This window comes from Saccostrea echinata, unplaced genomic scaffold, assembly GCF_033153115.1.
Source record: "Saccostrea echinata isolate AGI-Se365-2 ecotype Australia unplaced genomic scaffold, CSIRO_AGI_Sech_v1 ptg000025l, whole genome shotgun sequence".
Taxonomy (NCBI): Eukaryota; Metazoa; Mollusca; class Bivalvia; order Ostreida; family Ostreidae; genus Saccostrea; species Saccostrea echinata.
The window spans coordinates 24,910,942-24,934,448 of record NW_026889774.1 but is presented as its reverse complement, the minus strand read 5'-3'; the positions used below and the strand labels follow the sequence as shown (position 1 = coordinate 24,934,448).

Sequence of the window (23,507 nt, the reverse complement as noted above, 5' to 3'; positions counted from 1 at the left end):
AAGACTACAGGGGAACATGAGACAACTGTAACTCAAACTTAAAAGACTAATAACATAAATTTTTGTAAGGAGGAATGCAGAAAATATTATGGCTGCGATCTGGATTACTCTAAAAGTATATATGGGCTGTATTCAAGACCATAGCTGCTAGGGTAGACAGCTAGGTTATTTTGAATGCACTGTACAAATAACGCTCATTATGGCCAGGCTAACATATTGTTCAGGGGCTATGTAGAGACTTCAAATTCACCTATTCTGATGTAAATCAAAATTGCTAATCCAGGATTTTGCATTAGGGAAGCCACCATTAGATGACAAACAGTCTGGGGTCTGCCAAGATTCCTAGCAGGACTAGGGCAGTGTTTGGTGGGGATCATTGGGCAAAACCCCTGCAAGCTTCTGAGAAACTTTAAGTGGAGTTCGAACCTTGACTCAAAAACGACTGTAATTTTACCTCTATTACATGGATCCTATGTATGAGCTTGAAAACAATATCTAAAATATTTTTTTGTTTAACAGGGGCTCGCACCCGAAGAATCTGTAGCGACCCCAGCGAGCAGTGGGAAGCATCGCTTGACACTCTTAAGCTCTTAAAGCAACACTTGGATGAAGTAAGTAACCTAGACCTACTAATGCAATGCTTATGCATCTCGCTGCTACCTAAGTTCTGGCAGTATCAATTAAAGTTCAACAAATAATAAACTCACCTTGATTTAATGGATATTGCAAAATAAATAGTAGATTAAATATTCTTTGTTAAAATTTGCACTTTTCAGACTACATTATGGTAATGCAAACTAGCATCCAATGTCATGTGATTTCACAGTCTAGACATTCCAAATGTTTCATGCAGTTTGAAGAAGATGTAAGTTAAAACTGAAACACACATCTGCGCTTGACCCAACAGTCACACCATCAACATAAAAATACATCAATTTTAAGTTACTGTAAACGTACTTTATTCCATGGGATCAAAATTCAGCGGAATCACAATTTCTCTTCAATCCTTGAGTATAAAATTACGGGGATATTTTGGATCATTATTATATCTCCTCAATGAATCTTAAGTACGATGTGACAAATTTCTGTGGATAAATTGTGACCGCGTACATAGCGGAAATTAATCCCACACAAAAAAAAGTATGTCTACAGTATGTAGACTTAACATATGAAAAAGAGGAAATAAAAGGACTCAATCTGCCAAAATAGAAAGTTAACCCATAAACTCTAGATAGAAGTACCGGTATGCTCAAATGAGCTATCTGTCCACATACATAATACATATACAAAAGCATGTTTAATACAAATCCCTTACACCTCCTACTGTTATATAATAAGCCATAAAAGAAAAAAAAGAATACCTTGACTGTAAAGCAGAAGATAAAAATGATCTGCAAAGATGAATTAATACATTACTTTAATAAGACATAAATGGGTTAGCATTTCAGTAACTCAGGTACATGAACATGAATGGCTTTACTTAAAGTTAAATAAACAGTTTGGGACCAATCACCCAAATGGGATATCAGTGTTTCTGTTAACTCAAATTTCTGCATAATTTCTGCATAAAAAAATACTTTTTACCCCCTTAAACATCACCAAGGGTCATCATGATGCAGAAAAAATACATAAACAAGTTTTAAAAATTTAGTTCAATGTTGTTGCCTAGATAGAATCAGTTTATTAACTTATATTTGAACTTTCTAAATTTTTGAACAATCTATCCAATTCCTAACAAAAACAGAAGTCAGAATAAAAAATATCATATCTGACATCAGCATATATATTTCATTTTGGCTTTGTCAAAAAGGCTGATGTTGTTAATAGAAAGGTCAGCGGAACTCAGAGACTCTTGACTGATATTTCGAGAAACCCAAATGGCCGAATTGGTAAAATGTGTAAATAAAAGAACAAGTACAATGATATTTAACATTCAATTTTTTTATACATCAAATTATGATGTAAGAAAGCACAGCTAATATAAGAACTGAAAGCAAACCCAGAATATTTTTTGACCATCAAAAATTCTCTTTGACTCCCAAATATTAACTTCAAAGGGTCTTAATTACCCTAGTACCAGGTATTAGCCAAAACACCGACTATAATAATCCATCTGGGATAAAAATCCCAAATGGGATATAAATTTACAGTTCAAAAAAAAAAGAACATTTTTATTTTGGCTTTAAATATCATATATCTGCATCATTTTTTTTCATTGTAAATATAGCTGCAGAACTGTAGCATTGTGGTTTCGATATATATATATATATATATATATATATATATATATATATATATATATATATATATATATATATATATATATATATATTCGATCAGTGCATACTATCTATTCAAGATGTATTACTAAAGTACTCTTCAAACAATTGCTCTGAAAAAATATAGTTCCATGCATGATCAGCAGATACAACATTACAACAAATGTTTAGAATATCGATGTGTATGTAATGCGTGGGAGAAAACAAAATTAAGATAAAATATTTGTAAGAAAATCACTTTCCCCCCAGAAGTGTAAATAAGAAGTGTTCAAATTCCTATGCTAGCTGCCTCCTCAGTCTTTTTCATGAAAATATATAGGTCATTCTTGGATTGACAATTTTTTCACCAATTATATTACTTTCATGATTATTGTTCGTTAATTATCATAAAATTTCTTCTGAGAGAGAATGTTAATCATTAATTGTGTGTGTGTACTGTGTGTATTTCTTTTCTTTTAATGACGGAATGGTTATACAACACGAGCACAGATTTCTGATTGCACGTGTGTAGACCTAGCAGTAGGCTATTTGGTCTTGCAAGTTGCAAGCGATGTGCACTGTTTGCTAGTGATGCAAGACTGGTGACAGTATTTGCTATAGATATGAAGAACTATACTGTAATACATCAGTCTCATACTATTTCACAGTTTCATAGTGCATTTTTTTTCTTAGAGATCAGTAAAATCAAGTAAATTAAAAGTCGAATATCTTGGATATGGGGTAACCTATATCTATTCTTGTATATTTTAGTCTTTGGCCATAATTTTACAGTTCTGCAGCTGGGTCCCAACCTATTAATCAGAGAGTAAAGCCTAGGACTATGGTGTCCAGATAGGGCCATTTGCAAAAGCTCAACGACGCATTCAGAAAAAACACGCCATCGCGGTAAGACACAACATGCCATCATGCTAACACAATTATACAAAACAGGTCATCGCGCTTATACACCACACCACACGCCGTCGCGCTACCGCAACTTTACACAACACGCTGTCACACAACTCGCTAACACAACTTTGTGATAGCGCGACGGCGAGTTGTGTGTTTAAGCGCGAGGGCGTGTTGTGCGAACTTGTGTTTGCGAGACGGCGTGTTGTTCAATGATGTTTTAGCGCGATGGCGTGTTGTGTGTTAGCGTGACGGCGTGTTGTGTGTTAGGGCGACGGTGTGTTTTTCTGAACGCGCTGTTGAGCTTTTGCAAATGGCCCTATCCGGACACCATATAGAACAGATATCCATGGTAATGGAGCTCTTCTAGATTAAAAATCAAGTATGAAATGAATATACTGTACCCTTTGAAATTTTGGTCAACTTCAGGAATATCTATATTTCCTTCCAACTTGGAACCATAATTATCTGTCATTCTAGTCTGGTAGAACTTTCAGTTTTAGCCTCTGACTCTGACAGAGTGACGTGGATTCCTAGGTAAGTTGTACGAGGAATCTATTACCATATAAATTTTCATATTAATATTTTATAAATCAAAAACGAGAAAATAATTATCATTCTACTTTATTCACAAATATCCATAGTAAAATGAAATTCACAACCAGAAGCTATTTTTTCTTTTAAATAAAACCTTATTATTGAAAATTTATAGTATGCCCTGTTTAACTTTCACTTTCGATTTAAGTCATTGTTTACATAGATTGATTTAATTTGATATTCACACTCTTAGCAATTTATATAGAATGTTCTTGATGCTTTTCAATTGAAAAGTAAGTTTTTGTGAGGTATGTTTTATTCCACGCAAAGCTGTCATCTGAAAAAATAGCGTGTGGACCTTTTGGAAAATGAGTCACCAGTGATCAGTGATCAAATTCATGGTCACTTGATCATGTTTATATTATGATTAACTGATAAAAGGTCAATTTTTGTGCAAAATTATTACAACACTTCAGTTGGCAAAATTATTACAACACTTCAGTTAAAAAGGTATTGTTGGTAAGCATATTCTAAACATTAATATAAGCAATATAAAAAAATCGAAGAGACATTTAAAACTTAAAAGCATATTGAAATAAAATACGTATTGGCATTTGAGTAGTGATTTTATGGGATATTTAAGAAGTTGGACAACTTTTTCAAATTTTGTGAAAAATGGCAGATTTTTTTTTTCAGTTTTTACTCAAGGTTAATTTAAAGATCCATTCCTTTCCTCTCTGAAACATAATTTTGTTTTTCCACTTGTGTGCAACTGCGCATGCATATCCTAGCTTTCATGTCTGTTATGTATAACAAGGAGAAAATGCAATGGACCACACCAAGATTTAAATCACAAGAATTGAATCACTTGTCAGGGCTCTACCAAACTAAACTACCTACTGGATACTGGTGATCAGACCTGCCTGACTGCATGGTGATTCCATTGGGTCATTGGAGGAGGTAGGCAGGTTGACCTGGTTTGATTCTTGGTCTGGTTCCATCACGTTTTCTTCTGGTTACATTTGTAACATATATTTTCATGTTTTAAATAGTAGGTGACTACTAACTACCACTGGCAAATTGAAGTTGACAGTGGTATATATGTTTAGTTGCTTTATAAAATTTGCTTTGCAAAATGTATTTGTCCTGATGTTCCAATTTCCCACTCATTTGCCCTATTAGTCAGCTGTTGGAGATGACAGTCTTTTCATTCATGATTTTAAAAGAAGCCTTTTATCTTATTTGGGAGAAATATTTCATTGAAATCTTTAAAAACGATTGGGAAAATAATTATTTAATTTGACTGACCACTTGCCTTTGGGTAAACTACCTTGGTATTCCACTGAATTTTGGATTAAAAAAACACTAGCTGATGACATGGTTTTCATGGAAATTTGAGATATTTTTCTGACAAGGATTAATAACAGAAATATTTAATTGCAGAATAAGAATATGACTTCTTTGGTGGATGCCATTATTGCTAAATATGGCCCAGGAGATGACGAGTCCTTTGATTTTATAGCTGTCCCAAGGAGAAGACAGGAATCTACATCAAGTGAGAGTGGTAAATGTCTATCCCAAATATGCATCTGCATGCTTTAGAAAATTTTAAAAAAGTATTTTTAATTAAATTTTTTGAACTGGGTTCAATTTTTCAAAGAATAATCAGGAAAATTAAAATGTACATATGTATTGACAAAGCTTTATGCTGAAAATGATTACATATCAGACCTTAGATCTTTTACAGTTTCTGTGACACCATTGTGCATCCTCTGTAGAACCTATAGTGTTTTTTATTGATACTAACACTTGAATTAAAAGTGATAAACCATTTAGATCTGAAAATGTACCTTATTCATAATTGCTATTCAATGTTACTTTTTTTGTCATGCAACATTAAATACTGGTATGTATGCTTGTTTGTTTGTTTTTTAACTTTTAAATAAAGAGTACATATTTTTTTTAGCCTGATAGAGAAATAAGGAATATTTCTGTATTCCTTTTACTAGATGCTCTGATCCTTCCACCTGCCCTGGTTTTAGATAATGAGGGAATAAATAGCATTGGTGATATAAAGAAGCTGAAAGAAATGTGCAGTGTCACTACAGAGCTGGATCTGACAAAGAATCTCTTGACAGATTGGAAAGATGTAAGTGTCAGCTGGTCTGTCATGTGATCAGTGTGACAGTGTCACCAAATTTATTGCAGAAATTACATATGGCAATAATTAACAGATTTTTTTACTATATTAAAAAGAGGTGGCTGCTAGTGAACATAATTAGATTGCTATAAATAGTTATCAAATCTCAGTCATATTTCATGCATGGTTGAAGCTAAGGCTTTCATATTACACATGTATTCCTTGTGACAAGACCTTACCGTAAGCAGTATTTGAAATAGCCTCCCACCTAACCGCCTGAGACGCACAAATTATGCTGCAGGTGAACAGATTTGAACTTATCAACACCTGACTGGACATGTTAAAATTTCCCATAAATTAAAATTCATATATTTGATAAATATATCTCAAATCAATAAAAGTATCGGTACCGTAGTTATGTGTAACAAGCAAAGTGGTAGAATTAAACAGCCCATAGATTCAGGATGGAAGTTATTGTGATCTTGCCCCGTTCACATTATTGGCAAAAGCAAATTTATAAAAGACAATTATTTTCTCAAGCTAGCAGATTAATTTCTGGCAGGGCTGACAACTTTCACTAGCAGTCTGCATGTGTAGCTAATCTTACTGTGAGTTTCAAACACTGCTATAAGTACCAAAAAATTTTACACTTTGATCTCTACGTTGGTAGTTTGTCCAACTTCTGAAAAACTTTAACCTTTGCCATAAATTTCATGTGTATTCCTTGTGATAAGACCTTCCCTTGGGCACTATTATTTTTTACCCTTTCAACTTGACCTTGGAGATTAACCTAGCTACTTTTGATAAACTTTAACCTTTGCCATAACTCTTGAATGGTTTGTGCTAGGGCTTTCGTATTTCACAGGTCTGTTCCATGTGACAAGAGTTTTCTTCAGATACCAACATTTCTTGTCCTTGATCTTGAAGTTGACTTGCAATTGAGAAACTTTAGACTTCACCATGGGCTGCCATATGGGGGCATCAGTGTTTCACAAATACATCTTGTTTAAAATCTAAGATAATATATTAAAAGGCCTTAGTCTCTTTAAGAAATTCAAGATAATTTTTTTTAAGGATGTTAGTCTCCAAAAGATCTTCAAAAAAAAAATTACTGGGGGGGGGGGGGGGGGTTACCAGTGGAATGCACATTTCAAGTTTCAATTAGTTGAGTTTTAAACTTACCTTTTTTCTTTAGGTACTTTGTTTGATAGACTGTATGCCCAAAATTAACTTCTTGAACCTGTGTGCTAATTTTCTTGACAATGACTCCTGGCCAGATGACACAGACCTTGGTGCTTTCTCATATCTACAGCATCTTATTCTGAACAACACTGGGGTGTCTTGGGATGTTACTCATAATTTTCTAACTCTGTGTCCATCGTAAGTGTGCAGAAATTATATATATACATATTTATTTGCTCAGTGTATTTTACTTTTGTTAATTTCAATGCAGAACAAAAATCTCACATTAGAAAAATTAACATTAATACATGTAATGATCCATAAATTGATATTAAAAATGAAGAAACGGGACACAATTCTGTAATCTCAAAGTAGTTAAAAAGCATATTTTGATAGAAATTACAATATTGGCTATGAGCAAAATGAAAGTGTATGCAGTAACAAAACCTTACATTGTTTTGATCATGAATAAGTAAAAAAAAATCATCTGTCCCAAAGTGCAAATTTTCGATATTTAAGAAAAATACATTTACTACACTGAGGACTAAAAAAATTGTGTTGCTTAAATACAGTTTATGTATTTGTCTTTCCAACATACATGTAGTTTTATTGGTATATTTTTCAGTCTAACAGAAATTCACTTAAGTCTGAATGAACATGAAGACATTTCACTACCAGATCCTTTCCAAACATACCCAACTGTCAAGAAAATTCATATGTCAAAGAACAAAATCAAAGATTGGTCTGTTTTACATAAAGTCGGTAGACTCTTTCCAAATGTCGAACATTTTGTGAACATTGAATCGGATTTGGAGAACCTCAGGTCTCAAAATGAAGAGGAAAACAACATGGAAGAAATTTTTTCAAAGATGAAGAGTCTCTCTCTCACCCAAACAAAGTTGCATGACTGGGAAGATTTTGAGATGCTTCGTCAGTGTCCAGCACTGGTGGATCTTAAAGTTTTGGGCATTCCTTTTCTAGAGGTACAGTACATGTACCACGATTTGTATGGAAAAAATTATGCAAAAAAGGCTTAAAACATGGTAGACTATTCCTTTGGTTTCAAAAAATTGGTTTCAGCTAACATCATAACTACTATTACCATATATACTCACCTATAAGTCAGTTCGCCTATAAGTCGGTTGTATTTTTTAAGTTTAAATTTGAGGGATTGACTTGCTAAAATACCAATCTTTTTATAACTCGTGTATAAGTCGGATAAAGGGTTTTGGACCAAAGTTTAACTATACCCAAAAAACTGACTTATAGCCGAGTATATACAGTATAGAGATTGAATAATTTCACTCAAGGTCTAAGTGATTTTTGGCTACACATGGCATTTCCACATGAGTTTTTTATCAAACAATTACAAATAACCTTATTTGGGATCTCTCAGTATGAGAACAAGTATAGTGACTTTAACCTGCTATTGTAGTTTCATTGCAGTTATGTAGCTCTTTAATCTTCTGCCATTTACAGGGAGAGCAATCTTGTAGAATTTTATACACCTCCGGAGTAAAAGATTGGTGATGAATTGGTGTGCTCTGTTTGTCCGCCTCTTTGGCTTTTTACAATTTTAATCTTTTTCATATCTTTTGAAGTAATAGAACAATTCAAAAAGGTTATACATGTATATGAGCAGAAGGTGTGTCATGTCCTTTTGAGGGTCATTTAGACAAGGTTAGTATGTCAACCTCACAGAGATAGGAAATGTAAAATCCTTTGTCTAGTCCATATTTTTGTAATGGAGAATTAAAGACTCAGACTTACCACAAAGGTAAATTTTTATCAGTGGATGTATCACATGATCCTTTTTCAGGTCATTTGAATGAGGTCAAGGTCACAGAGAGTAGATCAATATGTAAATTTAATGTCTGATTCATGGATAAATGTGTAATGGTGAAACAACAAAAGGTCATACTTATGGTAAAAAGAGGATTGTTGACACTAAACATGGTCATTTTGACAAGGTCAAGGTCAAACAATGTCACATTTGTTCATATTACAACTGAGTTGTGCTCAAGAACATGGGTGTTTTCTTCATACTGTATTGATTTGGTTGTAAGATGAAATTACAGTTATTAGTTGGACTGCATTTCATTATTTAATTTATTTGATATTTTTCACTTTTCAGTGTTCCATCTACTGTAAATCACTTTTTATTCATGAGAACTTTATTTTCGCGTAATTATGTGAGACAGTGTGCTCGCGAAAATTTCATTCTCTCGTATATTAGTACTCCTTAAGATTATATAGAACAATAACCACAATTCTTGAAAATTTTGTCTCGCTTATAAAGAGTTAATGAATGTCTCGTGAAAATAAGGTGTCACAAAAATTTAGTGATCTACAGTATTATGAATTACACATAACTGAATTCTTGCTGTCAGTTTATATAAGATTTCCTATAATTAGTTTATTGCTTCAAAAATGGTACATTTATAGATATTTTATAAATTTTTATAAATAAATGAAGGAAATTGAAGAGAAGTCTCGCCGACAGCAGTTGATCTCCAGATTACCCAACATACAGTGTTTAAATGGAACACCGATATCAGAATGTGAGAGGGAAGATGCAGAGAGGGCCTTTATCAGGTTATACATGAACAGTGAAGATAAACCAGACAGGTCAGTTAATGTATCTGTGGAAATTTTAGAAATCGATGGTAAAAAGAGTGGGAATTGGAGCATTGTTCATTAGTTAACACATGCCTATTATGAGCTAGTTTTATATTGTGTGCATGTGCATGGCTGTAGGAACCTGTAGGTCCATCCCCCCCCCCCCCCCCCCAAGTAATTTTGCCAATATATATTATTCTATACTTATGAAAACATCTCTACTTTATATGTATGCCACCTCAAGGATAATGTCTGATGATTGCTTCTTAATAAGGAATTTTTGCTTGATAGTGTCCCCCTCCCCACCCGCCCCTTCAAAAAAAAAAAATTAAATTGCCCCCTATGGGCCTTATTTGTACTTACATTTCAGGGCTGGAATTGAGACAATCATCATGACAGAGTTTGTATGCTCATGCAAACTCATCTTGAATTCCTACCCCCCCCCCCCCCCCACCTCCCCTAAATTAAAGCTTACATTGCAATATTTTTGGTCATAAGATCTGGGTGCAATTGAGATATTATGAGCTTGAGGTTGAGTCCCTTGACTGAAGTTGGCTTGAATCCTTTCATCTCAATACACTTTAGTGATACTAGCAATACAGATCCCACTCCAAGTCCAAGAGGAACCATTAAAAATCAATACACTAGTTAGAAAAGTGAAACATTTAATGAAATCTGTCTCAAATATTGAGGGGATACCTGCATCAGACCTGATGACATAGTGCCATATTGTGTATTAGGGACAGTTGCTTGATATTCAGATCTTGTTTTGATTCTCCTAATGAAAGCCTCTGGACAAACAAGTAAACCATGCACCTGAACATGTCACTGTATGTGAGCATAAAAGCACTCAAAGCATATAATACAAAATTGTTTGAAGAGGAAGTGTGGAGCAGAGATAAAAAGTTACATATATAATGTAGGGAATTGAATCATTAGTTAATAACTTTTAGATTCCTGCAATTCTACATTTCCTGTTGTCTCAATTTTTTTTTCTCATTCCCATCCAGTTCAAGATGAGGAAGTAAGACTGTAATTACATGTATGTTAGGCTTTAATGATTATTTTTAGTTTTGATTAAATGAAATGTGTTTATGAATTTCCCTTATCAGTTTCTGAGTTTGAGCAAGCGAAAAAGGACTTATCTACAAAACCTCTATACTACCTGGTCGATAAGAGTTTGGATTATAAGGCTGTAACATACAGTAACTGATAAAGAAATGAGCTTTAATTTTACCAACATTTACTTATCAGTACACTTCAAACAGATTATTTAAGATACCAAGAGAAAAGAACTTCCTGAATTGTGTAAAACAATTGTCTAAGCTACCTATAAAATATTTTGAATGGAGAAAATACATTATACAATTGTTAATGTTCACATACACAAGAATTTCATGGTCAAAATTCTAACAATGTGAAAGACAAAGCTTTACATACATGTGTCATACTAGTATGAGGCATAGTACATGAAGTATAATTTGAGTTTATCACAGATTGATAATTGTATTACAGGATTCAAAAGTGCTATTTTAAAAAGATATATTAAACAAGCATTCTGAGACTATTGCATTAGCAATTCTTGTTCCTTACCTGCAAGCGTAATCTTGTTTCCCTTAAAAATTGAACATGCAGTAATTACGTCAAAAATCTTTGAAGCAGAACAAAATGCAAATGTGATCTATAATTCATCAAGGTAGACTCACATACCAAAAATCAGCTCAATATCTGCAAGTGTTTAGAAAAAAGTTTGAAAAACCCTTAAATATTAAAAAAGCCATAATTCCATCAAAAACCATCGAAGTAGAAAGAAATGCAAACTTGATCTGCAACTCATCAAGGTAGATTCACATACAAAAGATCAGCCCAGTATCTGCAAGTGTTTTAATTAGAAAAAAAGTCCAGAAAACCAAGTGGGACAGACTGACAGAAAAACAGAGGAAAAGACAGATTGACAGACATACAGACAGACAGATGAGGAGGAAGCCTGTAGTCCCCTCCAGTTTCACCGGTAGGGGATTACCGGGTAATAAGAATTTTGTGTTTTTTAGGTACTATGAGCTTGAGTCTATATATGGGAGACTGGACCCTTTGGCTGAAGTGGACATGAGTGTGACCACAACATTAGATCTACTTCTAGAGATCCCCTTCCAAGAACGAGAGGAACGAGTTGAAGTGAATACACTCCAAAAAGTCAAAGACTTAATGAAAACCATTTCTAATATTGTGGGGATACCTGCTTCAAAGCTAAGGTTGTATTACAAGGATGTCTTTCAAGGAGAGCTGCTTGATATGCGAATGATGTCAAAATTTCCAAATAAAAACTTGTGGACTTACAATATGACACCTGAAAGTGTAATTGTGTGTGAACTTAAAAGCACTCCACAAGCATCTAATGCTAGAATTGTTTTTGCTGGAGAAAATAGAATTGGAGAAAAGATGAGTAGGGAATGAAGGTGAATATTTAGTGCTTTCAACCATTGGACAGTGAATAAAATAAAAAGTCAAGTATTTTTTTTCTCAGTTAATCAGATTGAAATTCTTTTCAGATTGCTTTGAACCATGTACATATGTATTGTAATTTGAGTATTCAGGAAGATTTTGATGATGTTCATTTTACAATGTAAATGAATATTAAAAGAAAATATATAGACTTAAATTCATAAAATTCCAAATTTTGCATAATTATTATACAGATTATGTAAATTTAATGATTTAAGAAACTATAATTGTGAACTTAAATGTAACACATACATGTACATGTATTTGCATTTTATGATCAAAACAAAAATTGCAGGATGTTTTCATTAGATAAATTAATAACTTATTGATCTAAAATTGTAATTGTTGATGATTAAATTGAAGCATAAAAATGGCAGTGCTACTGTATTTTTTAGTTTATTTCAAATGTCTGAAGTCTTGATAGTGGTAATTGTTGCTTTGGTGATATAAGGAGTCAGACTCAATTCTTGTGTACGTAAAAGGTTGATCTCTCACCATATACATATCATATATTTTCACATCAACACATAAACCATTGACAAGATTGAAATCAAACTAGATGCTGTCATAAGACAGAATAAATGGCCCATGGGCCACATTGCTCATTTGAGCACTTTGGTCACTGCTAGAGAAAAGCAGAAATCAGTATTGAAAAGTTTAATCTGACATGTAAGTGGTCTCACCCTACCCCTTGGGTGTGATGATTTGAACAAACTTGAATCCATATTACCCCTGGATGCTTCCATATTAATATGACTAATTATGGCTTTGGTGTTCTTGAGAAAAAGATTTTTAAAGTTTTATTCCTATATACATGTATTCCTATGTAAAACTTTGATAGTCCATTGTGGCCCCACCCTAACCCAGGGGTCATGATTTGAACAAAGCTGAATCTACACTGTAATGAAGCTTTTGCATATGTTTCATCTTATCTAGCCCAATGGTTTTTAAAAGATGCCTTTAAATTTTCACTAATTCTAATCATCTCCCATTGAAAAGGGAATTTGTGGTCCTTCATTTGAACAAACTTAAATCCCCAGTATCCAAGGATGCTTTGTGGCAAGTTTGGTTGAACTTGGCCCAGTGGTTCTTGAGATGTTGAAAATGTGAAAAGTTTTACAGGTAGACGGATGATGGACAAAATGTGATCAAGAAAGCTCACTTGAGCTTTTAGCTCAGGTGAGCTAATAATTGTATACTGTACTATCAAAATGAGGATATAATGCTCAGTTGAGCTTGTTCACTGTCAGTCATTTTCAAAAAGAAGATTTGGAATATAAAGGAAGTAGGTTTTAGTTAAAAAAATAAAGAAATAAATAAATGATAATAAAGATCAAAAGAAAGAAAAATTTGTTTCAATCCCCAATTGGCCGAAACCTTACTGCACATCTACAGGTAACTGCCAATCATACTCCAAAAGATGGTTTGACTACTGTCTAAAATTGGGAACCATGTTTAATTCAATTTCCAAACCCCAGCAGGTAGAATGAAAATTTAAAAAAACCCAAAGCCTTGTTGCATATTGACAAACTACTACCAATCATATTGCAAAAGATGATTAAAATAGGTAGAGCTCAAGAACTGTAAGAATTCTTGGTTCCAGTACAAAAAGATCATTTTTCACTCCTACTTGCTCTCCCATTGTGAAAATGTTTTTTTTTTTAAACCTTATTGCATATCTACACCCATTCATATTTCAAAATCAGTATGACTTGGCTACTATGTATTAAACTAGAAGTAGCGTTTTGGGAATCGAGTTTTTTGAGGGAAAAAAGGTCGGTTTTCATATTCGCCCCTATGCATGGCCTCTCTTATGGAAAAATTCTGAACCCTTATTGAACAGATATACAAACACCACCTATATAAATATTCTATTCTGTTCCCAAAAATGATTTGGCTACTGCGTAAATATAAGAAGATTTATGGGAACCATGATTTTTGGAGAAAAACATTGTTTTCCGACATCCAATTTGCCATCAGGGTAAAAACCTTATTGCACATCTACAGGACACCACTTATCATATTCCAAAAGATGAATATTGTTTTCTCGCTAAAATTCATTAAAATGGTGTCGCTTGGGTAGAAATTAACGAGATGACAGAGTATTCTTCAAATGATTTAATGAATACATAAACTATTAGGCAAAGATACAAGAAAGGAGTAAAAAAAAACGCATTGAGAAATTATATTTGGCATTTCGTGATTATTTGAAACATGTTCTGTTCTGTTCTGTTCTGTTCATACATGTACGTTATTTTGGCCAATTCTGATGAATTCACTTATACTTTCTTAAAATTGTCACAGTCTGTTTTAAATTCTATATTTGACAACAAGCTCTATAATTTGTGTAAAACATTTCACGAATAACTGTTTTGAAGATAAATGACAAGCAATTAAAGATTGAACTATTTTTATTTTATTTATTTATTTATTTTGAAATCTTTTAATTCTTTACCATATCTTAGCGAAAGGGTCTTATCACAAAAGTACATAGACTGATTTGCTTTTGTCAGTAAAGATTTATTACAATGAATCTATGGGGGGTTTTTTCACCCTAGAATTTTAAATGAAAACTACTATATGATACGTACGCTTGTTTCTCAGCGAAAAATGTTTAATTCAAATTGATGTTATTTCTTAACCTATGAACTGAAAACAAACTTTGGGAATGCAAGCTAGATAATTATTTTGAATTACTCGAAAATGTGGATAATCAAAAATCGATCCTTGAAGAGGTAAAGAAGATAGTTTGACAGTCGGGGCGACGGACAATATACATGTACCCGAACTGAAATACTGCATGCCAAACTTGGCGTTCCAGGGGCGTAGCATCGTTTTTGAAAGGGGAAGCCAGAGAAAAAAAAATCAACTTACCTGAAAAAAACTTGACTATTCAAAAAAAAAAAAAAAAAGGGAAAGGAAAGGAAAATTGTACGAATTCGGAAATCATATTTTGTAGGGGGGGGGGGGTCTGACTTCTTTTAGTACGAAATAATTTTATTCATACACTATTATATTACCCTTATTAAATGACTATACTGCAACAAAAAGGGGGGGGCAGGCCTTTCAATGAGCATTTTCAATAGTAAAAAGTTAATTGTTTAGTAAAAAGGTGGAGGTAGCCTCCCCCCCCCTTGCTGCATGCACGTGCCTGCGTGCAATCAGCTGCAGTCAATCAATCTTTAGGAAGTTTTTTGAACTTGATTTGTCTGGATTTCGAATTTCTTCTCAATGTTTGATGCACAGGCAATTGTTTCTGTAATAAATTTAACCCATAGTATTACTGTGCTTTTATTTTACTATGGGTTAAATTTATTACAGAAACAAGAGCCCGTGGTTTGATGGATAAATATAATTTGCATGTTTGCAGTGCAACATTCTCAATACTCTTCTCCAACATATAATATATACAATGTATTGAACATGTCCGTTGTTTATTCTACATGAGGCAAAACTGTTTTTCCTTTAAAATTTTGCTGGCTTTTATATCAAGTATACATGTATTTATATGATAAGATAAAATAAGATTTATTGAGACCAATTTGGGGCCCTTCTGAAGTTCAGGGCATACAAGTAAAGAAAAACACACATTTGAAGAAATTCAAAATTGATAGCAGCAACATGTCGACATAAAAAATAAAATAAAATAAAATAAACCTATATTACCTATAATGAATGTTTACAAAACATATATGATTATAGCATACGTGTATGAACAATCAACATATGACATGCCACATGCCATATGTACAGGAGTATATTGCATGTACATTGTAACGTGTATAATAATAATACACATGCATCTCTGCATTATATTATACAATTATTGCTGGTTTTGAGGTCAATATGATGATTTAGACACCTGAGGAGTACAGTATTCACCGATCCCGAAGGGCGAGGTGAATATTGTACTTCGAAGGTGGCTAAATCATCGTATTGACCGAAAAAACAGAAATAATTGTTTTATTATATGATTCAATGATACACATGCAATCATTAAACAATCAATCCTATCTTACTTGTTCACATCTACTGAAGTGCTAGCCGAACATAATGAGAGAAACGGGGTTAAAAAACAACCAGTTGTATTAATTATTTTGGAATTTTTAATTCTAGTTTAGGTTCAATGTAGAAAAAAATAAATGTCAGACACATATATAGGATTGATTTTGAAAAAGGGGACATTAAAAGGAAAAAAATGACAACTTACCTGAAAACAAATCTTTGACTAATCTCCCCTCCCCACCCGACCCCCACCCCCACCCCCACCCCAAAAAAGGATAAGAATTCTCCCAACTCAAAATTTTATTTAGTGGGATGTAAAGGTCCATAAACGAGTGGGGGGGGGGCTTTCATTGAAATTTTTTATCCTTAAAATTTAAATCAAATTTTTACATTCTCTAAAGGTGGGGAGAGAGACAGGCCTCCTACACCCACCCCCACCCCTCACCCAAGAATGTATGTCCCTCAATGTTATGTTCATATGAGTGGAAGTCAGGTGCAAGTGAAATAGCTTTCCAAAACTATTTGCATCAATGGAATTTTCCTATCCTATTTTTGGTCCAATGTAGAATGAATAATTCCTTATATTGACCTTGAAGGTCACGTGCAAGTCAATATAACGCAGTATTTTTTCTAACATTGTTGGATCTCAGCCAATCAGAGAGATGGGAATTATTCAATCATATAATAATGCCAATTATAGGTACCTTTACCTAGCGTGTGTAAACGACAAGCAGGATGTCCATCGCTCTTCATACGGGTTTGCCACAAATTCTAATCAAGGCCCACAGGAAGCAAGGTTTTTAGAAATTCTATTTCTTGGGGGTCGGGGTGGGGGTTCTCTAAGTTTCGGGATTTTTTTTCTTTCAAATGCTGAAATTTGCCTCCCTCCACCTCCTGCTCCCATCCACCTGGTATAACAGGTCTGTTCATTGTCTAATCGATCTTTGGAAATCTTTGATGAATCGAAGTAGTAAGCAGCTGCTGTTCAACAATTATCAAAATATATTACAGGGTAAGGCAATATAAATTAAAATAAAAAACTTTTAAAAGTGGATAAAATTTATTATATCTTTAAAACAACTTCCTTTGACTCTTTTTTTTATATATCATTAATAATATTAGCTGCAGAAATGTGGCTCTCTGCTTGAGAAAATTCGGACAGACAAAGCAGAGAGCTACAGATCCAAGCGTTGTAAAAACCTTCGATTTACGCCGCCGCTTTTTTGTCGCTCGCTTCGGCTATTATTTCTTGTATTTAATGCTTTCCCCTGCTTGGATCTGTAGCTCTCTGCTTTGTCTGTCCGAATTTTCTCAAGCAGAGAGCTACAGTTCTGCAGCTATAATAATATCTGAATTTCAAAAATGGAGGGATTAAGAGGTATCAATTAGCCAGTTCATTTTAAATTTCATATGCGTTCTTTTGGCAAGAAACAATACATACATGTGTATTGTACAGTAATATAGAAAATTAGATGTATTTTGATCTTTATCAGTTTCGTCATAAACCCTTCAAAGTTTTTTTCTGTGTTAAGAGTGACCCCGCGCTTAAGTTTCGGAGAAATTGCCGTTTCAAAGAAACAAATTCCTATTTAAAAATACTCCGGGTTTGTTTCATTTATATATAGTACATGTAACTTAAAACAAAAGTCCATAGGTCTGGAATTGACTATGTTTCGTTATTAATTAAGTATATTTGGCATTCTAAGTATGAGACTCTTTTGAACTGCTTATGACAAGAAATGTAAAATTAATAATCATGCATAAAACTTTTGTTTGTTTGTTTGTTTTTATTTCTTTCTTTCTTCTTCTTTTTCTTTTTTTTTTTTTTTTTTTTGTATGTTTTATTGTTCTTTTTTAATCAGAAAATGCCTTTAGACTTTTTTTACTTAACGGGGAAAATATCAAGCGAGATTTTGGCGGAAATTTTAATTAATTCAAGTCACAAAAAGTTAGTTGGAACCTCCCCCCTTTTTCGATCCAGTTCGCCTCCCCAATGTCAAATACTTGCCGATGCCCCTGTATAGATTTTTTCTGATTAACTGTGCCCCCGCCCCCCCCCCCCCCCCCGCCCGTTTGAAATTGCCTTCAAAAACGTGAGCACACTGAAATACATGTACGTGTGCACAACACACATAATTAATTATGCATGATTACCCCAACCACACTTTCACACAGACGCTGACACACCTAGACATGATTTAACTGAAATTATTATGCAGTGTCAAAAATATAGGATATTCATGATATTGTCCTTCTGGCATTTGATAATTGGTGTCAAGTGACAAGTCGTTATTCACTATGCGTGTCATCATGGTCATAAGGTCACTCATTGTCATTCATATAAAAAGTATGTATATCGGCTTCATTTCTATGAATAATTCAAATGTTGGGTAAATAATTTTATTTCTGAAAGCATTCCGGAATTTTCTTTTTTCGCGTATGACTCCAAATTTAGTGTGAGCATTTCCGTTTTTATGGGAGGTGGATGTTATGATTTTAAAAGTGAAATTTAAAGACACAATTCGTTTTTCAGGTAAAATGAGCAACAGGGGGTATTATAATTCGCCTAGGGGATATTCTCCTTACAATTCAACGAACAGAAATTATGGAAATGGACAGAGTCAATCGGGACAACCTTTCGTTTGGGGGTCTCCTGCTCAAAGCTCACCGTCACCTCAGAACAGTTTCTCATACCCAAACAGAAGACCGTCCATGTCGCCCAGGCATCAACAGTTTAGTCCACGACACCACAGTTTTAATGAAAGTTTTACTCCGTCAAATCGTAGAATATCTAGTCCGAAAGACCACCTTTTCAAGACTCCCAACACCGATTATATCCCTTTTCCTTCACCTAGTTCAGGTGGAAATAGGGGGAGGGGGAGTGGGAGAAAATCGTTTAACTCATTTCAGGTATTACTAATTAATATAAAATTGATACAATGTAGTTTAATAACCCTCTTCACCATGTGCTTTATTTCAATTTACATTAATAGTCAAACTATTAGGGTATAGACATTGTAAGATGGCAGCTGTTAAGTTGGTACTAATAAACATTAAGTCTTTTCATTTACTTTCTTGCAAATATTTTTTAAGTGAAATATTATGATAAGCATTAATTATCATTGATTATAGAAACATATGTAAATTATAAAGTAGGGTAAATTCCTTTCTAGGAATTAAGCAATATGATTCAAATTTTAGATTTTACTTTTTTAGTATCCATTTGAAATTATTGTTTTATAGGCACAATTAGTCAATTACATGTACTGTATACTTATTGTAATTGAACACTTGCATGTTTAGATTTGACAAAGCAAGATCATTAGTTATGAACTTTAAAATGTTAGATGTATGGTTTGCACACCATTAAATATACATAATGCGCAGGCTCTATACTATGTTAATATTGTTTAATACTTTAAATTTTGTATGTTTTTCAACCCAATTCAAAATTTTCAGAACCCTCGGAAGGATAGTTCATGTAACCCAGGAGGAAGTCAAAATATTGAAGATTATTACCACCCAGAAATGTTACAAGACCCTTGGAAATATTGCACTCCTGTGCCAGTTTAAATATTTAAAACCTATTATTCCCACATGGGATGTTATGTCAGGTTTTAATATAAATTTCCATAAGGAAGTTCGTGAAATATTGCTTAGTTTCCAAATATGGTTCCGAAATACGTTTAAACAGGCAGCATCAATATTTTGTGACAAATCAGAAACCTGATCTGGAAAGTCTGTGTTAGTGAATTCAAATGCAAAACCTAAAATCTTTAAACTATGTTTCCAAAATTGGCAGTGAAGTTTATATATCATCATGGAATCAGCTTTGAGTTTATCACAGAAAATTAAACATTTCATGTGTTCAAGCTAAAAACAGATATTCTGTGACAAAGAAGTATTTTTAATCTAAATATATAACAACATCTGACACTTTTCATGAATATACTTTTTAATCAAGACAAAATGCATGGCAATTTGTCTTTTTATAACTGTTTTGTCATTATCAAATGAAATTTGTGAATTTCATAGTTTTATTTTATATTATTGAAAATGAATTTCTAATCTTTTATCTTGAGTTTTCATTAATTTTTTCTTCCTCTTTCAAAATAAATGGAAATTTTTTGAAAATCCCAGAAATAAAGAATTTATTTAAGCACTTCTAACACTTACAAAAATTGAATCGCACCTCAACCTACTTTTTATTCATTACAGGTATGAGTGGGTAAAGGAATGAATAACAGTACAGCAAAATTTATATACTGTAAATCATTTTTTTATTTGTGAGAACTTTATTGTGGGGTTTGTAGAGGGACTTATATTGGCCGGGGATCAAATTTTCCATAATGAATGTACTGCAGAAAAAAATATCTTTCCCAAAACAAAAATTGTTCGTCATATTGATATTGAAATATCCTATTGTTGGACTTATATTGAGGATCAAATTTTACATAATGAATGTATTCCAGAAAAAACATCTTTCCCAGAGCAAAAAAATGTAAGTCATATTGCTATTGAAGTATCCCATTGTTGTGTGGATTTAAGTTATGTTAAGTCATGATCTCTTGGAGCTAGGGTGGGACCACTGGACCACAATACTGTGTCAAATATTTTCATGGGAACAAAGAGTTGAAATAGGACAAAAATCTGAAGAACATCAGAGTCAAGGTTTAATACTCGGGTGACTTTCGTGGCTGATCCAGGAATTTCCAATAGGGAGACATGAAGTGGGGTTTTTTTCAGAGGCAGAGTGGCCGCCTTAAGGCCCAGAGTACGTCCAGGTGGAAGTGCTGGTGGCCCAGGGGACGAAGCTCCTGAACTTTGAGTGATTTAAGAGTAAATGTAACCTTATAGCTTTAAATTTCATAAAACTAAGTGAAAACAGCCGCATATAGAAGTTTACATTATAATAAGTATCATATTAGTCAGACATTTAATATTTATTTTCATCTTAATTATAATTTAACTGCTTTCTTGTGAACAACTACGTTAACTACATGTAGCTGCAAAACTCGGCGGAAAAAATTAGTTGGAGGACCTAACCAATATATGCACACAAAACTTGCACTTTACTTTGAACTTATTCTCCTAAAAACTTAAAGTATTTTATACCAAATTTTTTGAGACATTTCACTTATGGATGTTGTCACCGTATTTCCCTATGAAATTCTTTGAGTTACCTTCATCAGTCTCATCTTCGCTAGCCAAAGGTTTCTGATACGCTACTCTCCTCATAAATATGAGGAGAGTAGCGTATCAGAAACCCCCTGGCTAGCGAAGATGCATCAGTCTCGGAAAGTGAAATTCTTGCTGATCAGCTATCGCCATTTCTACCTGCAACAAAATCATTGTCCACCATGTGACACAATGGTTAGAGCGTTTGCTCAAAAATCGCGGAGTAAGGGGTTGATCCTTATATCGCGGATTCAAATCACTGTTTGACACGAAAAAGATCCTTCACTGCTGTAAGTGCTGAGTACGGGTCTAAATTTGCAGCCCTCCACCCTAAGTGGTGGCGTCTCAATGTAAGTGAAAAATCCCCGAAGGGACATTAAACAAAATATTCTTCAGTCACTTTCCAAGGTCTGTGAAGGTGTTTAAAAAATTTTCTGAGACAAGTGACAGAGCTTCAGTAGGAAAATGTCCGAAGATTTTTTTATACCAAGAAACTGATGGCATATCTGAATTAAGATTACCCTGTAAAAAAAAATGCTGATTTTGCAAGAGTACCAAATGTATTGTCCCACTCTTCACTGACAGTGGGGGATATTAATTTGGGTCTGTTTGTCTTACTAGCTGTATTTCTGTCTGTAACACTTTTGTTTCTAGCTGCAAAACTGTAACGTTATGGTTTTATATTTATTAGTCTTTGACCAATAACGCTACAGATCCCGTAATGCAAATAATGTACAATTTACGATTTTCTGCGCACTGTTGGGGAGAATTTCTCAACTTTCCAGCATTGGTCAATCACCTACCTTTCACTCAGTAATTCTAGTCACATTCTTAAACCATCCTGTATATTTTATCCACCTCCTAACCCTTTATAGTCGTCATTACAAACCAATAAACTCGCTTGTTTTGAATTTTTGTCGGATGGCAGAAAATTCAAAACAAGCGAGTTAATTGGTTTGTAGAGACGACTATAAAGGGTTAGCAGGTTGATAAAATATACAGGTTGGTTAAAGAAAAAAAGTTGATTCATACCTCAACTCCCTGTAATGACCTAAAGAAGACCCCTATTTATTTTTAGGTCAAAGGTCAAGGTCATAAATTTTACATTCTGTTTGTGTGTAACACGTTCGTTTCCAGAAGGTATCTCAGGAGGCCTTTGATGTTTTGCAATGGAATTTTATATCACCACTCCCTATGGCCTAAAGAAGACACATATTGAGTTTGAGGTCATAAGGTCAAGGTCATAAATTCATACATTTTATTTGTGTGTAACACTTTCGTTTCAGGAATATCTTAAAAAATCTTTGAGGATTTGCAATGAAAATACATATCACAACTCCTTATGGCTTAAAGAAAACCCCTTTCGATTTTGAGGTCAAAGGTCATAAAATCATACATTGCAAATAACATTTTCCACATGATAATTTTAGTTCTCTTTGAGCTTGCCTCGATTAAATTTAATATCAACTTCCTATGGCCTAAAGAAAGAATCCTCTCGATTTTGAGGTCAAAAGATCAGAGGTTAAGGTCGTACATTCTGTCTGTGTAACACTTTTTTTTCAAAACCATATCTTAAAAACACTTTTAGAATGTACAATGAAATTTTAAATTACAATTCCCCATGACCTTATAAAAAACCCAAAGGTCAAGGTCAGAAATATGTATTGCATACATAATAACTTTAGTATATTTGTAAGCTTTTGTAGTAAAACTGTTGGTCATGGATTTCTCTAACTTTAAAAAGACTTATATTGACTTTAAAGCTAAAAGATCACGGTTGACCTTTTTTTCTTTCTCCGTCTGTAAAATTATTCCAGTTCTTCCTACCTCTTCTTTTTTTCCTTAAGCGGGGGACACAAATTTTCTGAATTAGCTTGTTAAAATTAATTTATTTCAACTTATAGTGATAAACACATAATACTCATGTTAATATTATGACAGCTTTTCCTTTGTATTAATTTATACATGTGTAACCTTATTTTTGGATTGGGGGGGGGGGGGGGGTCTCACGCCTTTGTGCAGATGGTGGTTCTCCTTTGCTACCCTGTTAAGGAGAAAAACATCTTCCAAGATATTAAGCATTTGGCTCTCGGTGGCTTTGGTTATTTATATGTGCTGTTTTAAAAAGCCGTATGAAAATTTTCTAATTGATGATTAAATCTGCTTTATTAATATTA

The 23,507-nt window shown here is 33.6% G+C and overlaps 4 protein-coding genes across 8 annotated transcripts in view; 2 read left to right on the top strand and 2 right to left on the bottom strand.

The window, feature by feature from the left end:
• The window catches only part of LOC133192258 (tubulin-specific chaperone cofactor E-like protein), a 479,266-nt gene extending 466,961 nt beyond the window's left edge, over window positions 1-12,305 (top strand). The window contains exons 1-7 of one of the 2 annotated variants that reach the window (XM_061328252.1): window positions 3,951-3,997; window positions 5,148-5,268; window positions 5,714-5,853; window positions 7,040-7,224; window positions 7,652-8,009; window positions 9,503-9,654; window positions 11,697-12,305. In XM_061328252.1, coding sequence (XP_061184236.1) covers window positions 5,157-5,268; window positions 5,714-5,853; window positions 7,040-7,224; window positions 7,652-8,009; window positions 9,503-9,654; window positions 11,697-12,099 — 1,350 coding nt within the window. In that variant the 5' untranslated portion in view covers window positions 3,951-3,997; window positions 5,148-5,156 and the 3' untranslated portion in view covers window positions 12,100-12,305. Of the gene's footprint in view, window positions 1-3,950; window positions 3,998-5,147; window positions 5,269-5,713; window positions 5,854-7,039; window positions 7,225-7,651; window positions 8,010-9,502; window positions 9,655-11,696 lie in introns of those variants that run through there. The other variant, XM_061328253.1, reaches the window with a different exon arrangement.
• LOC133192259 (prenylated Rab acceptor protein 1-like) overlaps window positions 1-23,507 on the bottom strand; it is an 82,170-nt gene that overhangs the window by 6,261 nt on the left and 52,402 nt on the right. Inside the window, exons 2-3 of one of the 2 annotated variants that reach the window (XM_061328254.1) lie at window positions 3,572-3,648; window positions 1,362-1,391 (exon numbers count right to left, since the gene is read on the bottom strand). In XM_061328254.1, coding sequence (XP_061184238.1) covers window positions 1,362-1,391; window positions 3,572-3,642 — 101 coding nt within the window. In that variant the 5' untranslated portion in view covers window positions 3,643-3,648. The remainder of the gene's footprint in view (window positions 1-1,361; window positions 1,392-3,571; window positions 3,649-23,507) is intronic. The other variant, XM_061328255.1, reaches the window with a different exon arrangement.
• The window catches only part of LOC133192256 (A disintegrin and metalloproteinase with thrombospondin motifs adt-2-like), a 435,058-nt gene that overhangs the window by 370,562 nt on the left and 40,989 nt on the right, over window positions 1-23,507 (bottom strand). The gene's annotated exons all lie outside the window — the stretch shown is intronic.
• LOC133192260 (uncharacterized) lies at window positions 18,616-20,227 on the top strand. The gene is made up of 2 exons (XM_061328256.1): window positions 18,616-19,062; window positions 19,612-20,227. Exons 1-2 carry the CDS (start codon window positions 18,758-18,760, stop codon window positions 19,880-19,882), a joined length of 576 nt encoding a protein of 191 aa, XP_061184240.1. The 5' UTR covers window positions 18,616-18,757; the 3' UTR covers window positions 19,883-20,227.